Raw genomic sequence first — 8,763 nt, 5'->3', positions numbered from 1 at the left:
GTCCATTAGTCCAGTTTAGTTATTGAAAACAATTTGAATTGTTTCACTTTCAAATTCAAAAGTAAACTTAATGACGCTAAGTTAGATACAAGGGAAAAACTAATCCTTTCTCTAATATCAAAAAACCACTCACCCATAACCTGGTTGATCTTCCTCATGGCACGACAGTTCGGGGTTCGAATCCTTCTCAAATCTCCTTCACAGATGAACTAGGTTTAGGTTCCCAAGGCCTCAACCTGTTGCACCAAACTTAGGTACCTTTTGCTAAAAGTTCAGAGGAAATATAAACCTACTATCTAGACAGCTTACTATTAAGAGCATCCTCCCCAGAACAATAGGAAATATTTGCTCACCTGTGTTGAGTGGAAAGCCAGACCGGTTATTCAGAAAGAATCCCTCTTTCTCTAGATGTTTTCTCCCTCTCCCTACTTTCCCTACCTACCTTTTTCTTTTATTCTGTCTCTCTGTAACCCTCCTTTCCTACCTATTTTTCTTTCTTCCTCTTCCTCCTCTTTCTCTCTCTCCCTTTCTTCCTCCTCTTTCTCTCTCTCTCTCTCTCTACCTCTCCCTTGCTTCCTCCTCTTTCTCTCTCTCTCCCTCTTCCTTTTCTCTCTCTCCCTCTTCCTTTTCTCTCTCTCCCTCCCTCTTATTTCTCTCTTCTTCCTTCACTCCCTTTCATCCACTCCCTCTCTCCCTTCTATACCTCTTGTCCCATCCTCCATGTCTTAGGGTCATTCCCTCCCTCTTTCTGTTGCTCTTTCTCTCCTCTCCACCTCTTCTTTCCTGTGGATTTATCTTCCTTCCTATCTTCTCCCTTCTTTACCTCCCTCTTTCTCTTACTGACCATCCCTACCTCTCACCTTCTTCCTTCCTTATTTCTGTTCCTGTCCTCTCCCTCTACTGTTCCCTGTCCTGTCTCTTTACCTTCCTTTTGTCTTCTCCTCTCTCTCCTTCATTCCTCAAATCCCCCTCTATGTCTCTGTCTCTTCTACATCTACCTTGACTTTTTATCTTCCTTTCCCTCCCTATCTATTTATTCTTTCCTCCCTTTCCAATGATGTCTTCCCTCTATCTTTTTCTCCATTCCCGTTTCCTCTCTCTTCTACCTCCTTGCCCTTTCTCCATCTCTCTCTTCTATAGCTACTGTCCCCTGTCCTGTCTCTTTATCTTCCTTTTGTCTTCTCCCATCTCTCCTTCATTCCTCAAATCCCCCTCTATTTCTCTGTCTCTTCTACAACTGCCTTGACTTTTTATCTTCCTTTCCCTCCCTATCAATCTATTCTCTCCTCCCTTTCCAATGATGTCTTCCCTCTTTCTTTCTCTCAATTCCCCCTTCCTCTCTCTTCTACCTCCTTGCCCTTTCTCCATTTCTCTCTCTCTCTCTCTCTCTCTCTCTCTCTTCTATTGCTAATTCTCTTTCTCCCCCAATATAAATGTATTTAACATCCCCTTACTTGTCTCTCTCCTTTCCTTCTTCTTCGTCCCTCCCTTTCTCTCCATAGTTTCTCATTTCCAGTCTTTCTTCCCTTCTCTCTTTTTCTCTCCCCCCCCCCGCTTCTGACATTCTTCTTCTTCCTAGCCTTTTCCCATTTAAATAGGGTCGGCGTTTCTTGTCGGTCTCTTCCAGGCAGCGACATTAAACAGTCATTTATTTTCGTATGTTTCCAGATTCACAATGGTTCCTCCTCCAAGTCATCGCAGAAATTCCGACAGTTCCGAATCCTCTACCTCTTCATTTACGTACAGAAACAAAACCAAAACCTATTCTGAAGAGTTAGAAGGCTGGTTCTCATCCCTAGGTCTCTATCGCAAGTTTATCAGGATAAAATCCGCCCCGGGCGGGAATCGAACCCGCGGCCTAGCGCTTACAAGGCAGACGCACTACCAACTAAGCTAACTAGCCTGGCGCAGCGACATTAAACAGTTATTTATTTTCGTATGTTTCCAGATTCACAATGGTTCCTCCACGCTTCTGACATTCTTCTTCTTCCTAGCCTTTTCCCATTTAAATAGGGTCGGCGTTTCTTGTCGGTCTCTTCCAGGCAGCGACATTAAGTCATTTATTTTCGTATGTTTCCAGATTCACAATGGTTCTTCCACCAAGTCATCGCAGAAATTCCGACAGTTCCGAATCCTCTACATCTTCATTTACGTACAGAAACAAAACCAAAACCTATTCTGAAGAGCTAGAAGGCTGGTTCTCATCCCTAGGTCTCTATCGCAAGTTTATTGCTCGTAATGAAAGCTGTATATTTCGTGCCGTGTCTGATTCTCGTTTCCTCACTCAGAGCTACTATCATTTCGTCCACAGAGATTTGGTCGGGTACACAGAGAAGTTGTGTCCGAACCAGTTCCTGCTTTTCTCAAAACAGAGTGAAATAACCAAGGACACCTATCTGGAGATGTTGAAGAATCCTCTGTATTATAAACCGAGCCCGATTGATCTCTGTATTATCTCCAAGATGTATGGCTACAACTTCCAGCTGTATAGTAAACCGTATGAGCCCCCACTGGAAATCATATCCTGTGTACGCAACGAGACCATCATGCTGTACACGGACTTTGAGTGTACTTATGATTTGATCTACACGCAGGAGCGTTATCGTCGCCTCGCGTTCTGTCAGCATATTGTCTATGAGATCTACTACAAGATGGTATTCAAGCTGGAAGATATCGACTATGCCGTGAAGAAGATGTTATGTCAAGACTCTAGCCCGACACGTCTTGTACCAGGCTACTCAGGGGTGGATACAGACGGCTTCTGTCCCAATCTGAACATAGAGAAGCAAGTAATGCCCCTGAACGCAGTGTATGCAAAGAGGTTTGAAATGAGAGCCAAGTGTTCCAACATGAGACGTCTGCTAGAAGTCGGTATTACGCCATTCCCGTACAAAGTAGCCAAGGCCCTGGATCCGTTCATCTATAGGAACATCGAGTTTGATGTATGGGTAGAACAGAAGCGAGGCTCGCGGTGTGGTTTGGAGATCTGGTCCAACTCTAGACTAGTCCGTGGTGTCAGCTGTATTGTCAGGTTCCCTAATGGGGAAGGCGCGACCTGTCATATCCAGGACGTAGATCCTGTGAGTAAGGAATACAAGGTGTATGTTGTGAAGGAGAAGCAAGGACGTATGATAACAGTACCTATGGAGTGGCTAGAACCCTTGGGACAGAACCAGGTGCTTGTATCGTACAGGAGATACCTGAGAGATTCCTGGGCAGAAGCTACAGAGCAAGTGTTGGCACGGAAGAAGTCAGTGAGTTCTGAACCTGAGATCCAGGTACAAACGGAGGTACTCCAGTGTGGTGATGTGTCTTCTAGTGCAGATATAACATCAGGTACTGGAGGTAGAACAGATGAGGAGGGTAAGGAGAGTGGAGGTCAGAGTGAACAATACATCACGCCAGTTATTACACCACGCAGACCTAGGAGTTCAAACAGAGGCAAAACAAGTCGCAAGTTACAACCAGATGTTCTACCTGTAACACCAAGACCAATAGAACATACAGGAGATACCTGGCCTGAACAGTGTGAGGATACCCCTCATGATCAATTGACAACACTGGACACCCCTCCCCCTCTCATGATGATACCTGGTCCGCCCCTGTGTTATGAACCTTACTATCCAGGACATATGATCGAATGGCAACCCTGCTATCCAGACCTGGTCCCAAGTCCTTACAATGTCCTGCTGGATCCGGCCCAGTTGGAATATCAGGGCCATGTCGACTACAACTACAATGTGTACAACCAGGAGGCCCCGGGGTATATGATGGCCTGCTGGATCCGGCCCAGTTGGAATATCAGGGCCATGTTGACTACAACTACAATGTGTACAACCAGGAGGCCCCGGGGTATATGATGGCCTCTGAGTCACACAATACCGCCCCTGTGTACAATACTCCCCCCTATGTCCCCACCGATATGTACGCGCCTGTCTATGCTTCCGAGCTACAGTACCCCCATGAGTTACACAATGCTGCCGCTGTGTTCTCTCCCGACTTGCACACGGCTTCCCCTGTTTTCTTCACCGAGGTGCAAGGGGGCATGTACCCTCCTGGTCCTGTGTTCTGTGACCCTCTCCTGGGGGAGGTTGACCCCTATTTGGTACCACCTCCTAGTTATGCTTTCTGTCATGGACCTGAGATGTACCAGACTTATTCACCACCCCCAGCTGTCCCTGAGTTCCCCTATTATGCGACTGTCAATCAGTATGCTTGAGTACAACCAGTAACTTCCCCGATAGCGGGGACTGAGCTTGTTTGCACCGAGCTTTATTCATTATTATGTTAAGGCGGTATCTTCTTGTGTGTCGCGTCCATTTTTAGGACTGGTGCACTGTTTCACCGAGCTTTGTGTATAAACAGATTGAACGGGCTTCAAATTCAACACTTGCCTAACGAGAAAAACTCGCGTTGTCTAAAGCCAGCTTTAGAAAGCTGATGAGAATGTAAAATATGTTTTGTAAATAATTTGTTTGTTTGGAGTTTATCGTCACTGAATCTGTAATGTGCCAGCCACGTCAGACCATTTGAACGTGTGTGGCGGAACAGTCTTCAGAATATTATGCGACTGTCAATCAGTATGCTTGAGTACAACCAGTAACTTCCCCGATAGCGGGGACTGAGCTTGTTTGCACCGAGCTTTATTAATTATTATGTTAAGGCGGTATCTTCTTGTGTGCCGCGTCCATTTTTAGGACTATTGCACTGTTTCACTGAGCTTTGTGGATAAACAGATTGAACGGGCTTGAAATTCAACACTTGCCTAACGAGAAAAACTCGCGTTGTCTAAAGCCAGCTTTAGAAAGCTGATGAGAATGTAAAAGATGTTTTGTAAATAATTTGTTTGTTTGGAGTTTATCGTCACTGAATCTGTAATGTGCCAGCCACGTCAGACCATTGGAACGTGTGTGGCGGAAAAGTCTTCAGACCTAGATGTCTCAGATGGTCTGATAGACCTAGATGTCTCAGATGGTCTGATAGACCTAGATGTCTCAGATGGTCTGATAGACCTAAGTCGCGAGCTTTTTTCGCCACACACGTTCAGACTGTCTGACAGACAGACGAAACGGTCTGAGCGTGAGTGGTGGTCATATGGTTTTGAGTGACGAGGGGTTTCCCTTCCATACGGCTACAAGCTACCCGCCTACTTACATTAGCCTCATACTGAGTGCGGCTGGGAAAAGATAGCACACGATTACCCAGATGGTCACCCATCCAGATACCAAACACGCGCAACGTTGCTTAACTTCAGTGATCTTTCCTAAGAATAAAGATTGATTGAAGTTAGGAATAGTTTTACAAACATGAAAGCCATTATCTAGGTTTAGAGTAGCAATACCTTTGGGTAATGTGTATTTCTGTGTTTAGACCTAAGGTGATTTACAGAATATACTTACATATCTACAGTGTATGTATCGCTCTTAGAATAGAAAAAGCTAGATTCATCCTACAACCAGTAGACTATGTAGGAAAGTTGGCAATTCTAGTAAGAAATCATCTTTTCGTTACTTTTTTTAGGAATACATAAATCATTACGAATACTGAATACCATCGGCATAAAAAAAAAGTATCATTGTGGGAGGAAGCACTGTGCAATGTACCTTCCTCCTTTAAAGATATTCTACCGTTGAACCTTTGACACGTTTGGCAACGTAGCCTACTTTTTAGATGAATCCTTGCTGCCATATTCAAATGGATGAACCATAATTTAACAGTCACGGTATATTAGGTATCATGTAAATCTGTGAATGCATCAAATCAAAATTGACCATCTTTGAACAAATAGAACAAACTCCATGTTCAAAGTAATCATGTAAATGTAAATCTGTGAATGCATCAAATCAAAATTGACCATCTTTGAACAAATAGAACAAACTCCATGTTCAAAGTAAAAAATCATCAAAATAACAGGAATGAAGATTAAATAATAAACCTAGGTAGAACAGAACTAAGAACGAAAAGCGCATACCTACTTTATTGATTCATTTGTTTTGACAAAAATTAAACGTCCAAGGTTTTTTTTAGTTGAAGTTTTATGAAACTAAACTACATATTTTTCTTACGAGGGAAAATCGTGGATAACGCAGGAAAAATTCCAGAAGAAGAATCCAAGCGTTCCAAAGAAGTAAACTACATATTTTTCTTACGAGGGAAAATCGTGGATAACGCAGGAAAAATTCCAGAAGAAGAATCCAAGCGTTCCAAAGAAGTCTTCTTGCAAAGTGCTAAAGTAAAAAGTTGCAACTTCTCTCACGGACATACAGGGAAAACAAGGTTACAAATATTTTGTACTACAACAAATCGAAGAAAAAAGAAGGAAAAAAAAAAAATAGAAATCTCTGGACTATCTGACTTGGGGCAAGGGAACAAAGTTGCAATATTATTTACAAAGAGTTACAGACAATTTTGTAGGTAGCCGGTAAAAATTCGCTGTACATTTGACTATGTTGGACCTCCCAGCCAGGGAAAATATTACTTCAAGGCATTTGATTGACATTACATTCAACAAAACAAGTTATACAAAACTCGTCACTTCAAAAAGATAGATGACAATTGGGGAGAAAAAACTTTTTGGCAATATTAAGAGCTGATGCATTTAACCATATAATTATGATGTAAATAAATAAATTATAGGTTTTTGGTTCTCTATTCGCAAATAACGTTAAGCATAAAATTTCATACTTCGACCGGGATTTAAACCCACGCCTTCCTGATTAACAGGCGAGCGTAACCGACGCGACGTACAGTTACAATAATGTAATTGTTCTGCTGAATTACAAAGATGTAATTGGATATTTTGCTGAATAACAAACTTGTAGGTAGTTGTTTTACATTATGATGTAAATAAATAAATTATAGGTTTTTGGTTCTCTATTCGCAAATAACGTTAAGCATAAAATTTCATACTTCGACCGGGATTGAACCCACGCCTTCCTGATTAACAGGCGAGCGTAACCGACGCGACGTACAGTTACAAAGATGTAATTGTTCTGCTGAATTACAAAGATGTAATTGGATATTTTGCTGAATAACAAACTTGTAGGTAGTTGTTTTAGAAAGTTGTAATATTATCCTCCTCCTGAATTACAAAGATATGTAATTGCTGAGTTACAAAGAAGTACCCCCTGTTTTAGACAAGGTCAAGGCAGGACGAGAACATCAGGGCAGTAGTTCCACATAGTTCTCAGGTACGAGACCAGTCTTACCGTTCAGAGTGCCTTCTAGCCAGCCAGGTTCCAATGAAGTGCGCACTGAAACAAGCAGGGACAAAATGGGTTAAATTAATGGAGAACATAAAAGGTACTATTGTCTTATTATTATCTTGGTAAGGAGAGTGGAGGTCAGAGTGAACAATACATCACGCCAGTTATTACACCACGCAGACCTAGGAGTTCAAACAGAGGCAAAACAATTCGCAAGTTACAACCAGATGTTCTACCTGTAACACCGAGACCAATAGAACATACAGGAGATACCTGGCCTGAACAGTGTGAGGATACCCCTCATGATCAATTGACAACACTAGACACCCCTCCCCCTTTCATGATGATACCTGGTCCGCCCCTGTGTTATGAACCTTACTATCCAGGACATATGGGAGACCTTGGTTAGACTGCGGGGGAAAAGGGACTTTTCAGTCCTATCCCAGCAGGATAAACAAGGTATATTCTATTCTATTCTATAAAAAAAGAAAGTAAAAAGGAGTGGAACAAAATAAATTTTTTGCTACTTCTTCTTCCTCGCCTTTTCCCGTGTTCAGACGGGGTCGGCGTTTTTCGTCAGCCTCTCGATCAGCCGTAGCTAGGGTGATTGCTTTGGGCTGACGGTTTTGGCTACAAAAAATTTACGAGTGAGTATCGCACTCAACCTTTGCTATTTCTTTAGCAAGGGAAATTTCAGGCTGGTAGCCTCCCTGTTCAAAGTCCCCCAGCCAGACCATTTGTCACTTTTTTTTGTACATTTTTTCCCCTGAGGAGCACACTCCAAAAATAAACAGCAAAATCAACCTTTGCTATTTCTTTAGCAAGGGAAATTTCAGGCTGGTAGCCTCCCTGTTCAAAGTCCCCCAGCCAGACCATTTGTCACTTTTTACTTTCCTTATCCTATAGGAAGGAAAGTAATGTAATTTTTGTACATTTTTCCCCTGAGGAGCAAACTCCAAAAATAAACAGCAAAACATTTTGTTTCTATCTAAACTTAATATCTGGAAGCTAATATGTCCAAACTTACCATTTGTGATAATTTGGTTTGGTTCAAAAGATAATTCGCCATCGTTTTCTCCCAAACAGGCGAATAATGTCCGGACACGTCTGTAGAAATGAAATGGATAAAACTGAGTTAGGTAAATGTTCGTCAGATCTTCTTCTTCATTACCATTACACAATACTTTAGGTACTTAAAATTTCTGTGATTTGGAGCATTTGCATAGAAAACTAACAGACTGTTAATTTATTACAAATTGTCAGCAATTTGGTTGGAGCATTTGCATACAAAACATCAACAATCTAGTGCATTTTTTTCCTTCACTTGATGTGCTTTGTAATTGTAATCTCGTATCTCCTCTTGTCTTCCCTTTCTTTATCCATTTCTCCTCTTTCTGTCCCTCTTCCTCTTCTCCTCTCTCTCTCCGTTTCTTTCTTTCTTTCTCATACAAAACTGCACTAGCCTTTAAGCCCTTATTTCGCCTTACCAAACTTAACAATGGCCAAAAACTTATGACCATAGTTATGCTATATTTATGAATATATGACTTTAGATAGT

General features: G+C 42.0%; 1 protein-coding gene and 1 long non-coding RNA gene across 2 annotated transcripts in view; one reads left to right on the top strand and one right to left on the bottom strand.

Annotated features, from left to right (window-relative positions):
• The window catches only part of LOC103521185 (protein ovarian tumor locus-like), a 4,740-nt gene extending 240 nt beyond the window's left edge, over positions 1-4,500 (top strand). The window contains exons 2-3 of the mRNA XM_008486292.2: positions 2,081-3,755; positions 3,845-4,500. Of these exons, the coding sequence (XP_008484514.2) occupies positions 2,088-3,755; positions 3,845-4,219 (2,043 nt within the window). The 5' untranslated portion in view covers positions 2,081-2,087 and the 3' untranslated portion in view covers positions 4,220-4,500. The remainder of the gene's footprint in view (positions 1-2,080; positions 3,756-3,844) is intronic.
• Positions 4,501-6,945: 2,445 nt separating this feature from the next.
• Positions 6,946-8,374, bottom strand: LOC113472303. Its single transcript, XR_003394680.1, has 2 exons — positions 8,233-8,374; positions 6,946-7,253 (listed from the first exon to the last, which is right to left on the bottom strand). It is a non-coding gene; the product is annotated as an uncharacterized LOC113472303 (long non-coding RNA).
• Between the last annotated feature and the right edge of the window lie 389 nt (positions 8,375-8,763).

Source organism: Diaphorina citri, unplaced genomic scaffold (genome assembly GCF_000475195.1).
Source record: "Diaphorina citri unplaced genomic scaffold, Diaci psyllid genome assembly version 1.1 scaffold4696, whole genome shotgun sequence".
NCBI classification, from domain to species: Eukaryota; Metazoa; Arthropoda; class Insecta; order Hemiptera; family Psyllidae; genus Diaphorina; species Diaphorina citri.
The sequence above is the reverse complement of the archived record's forward strand: the minus strand, read 5'-3'. Positions and strand labels throughout refer to the sequence as shown.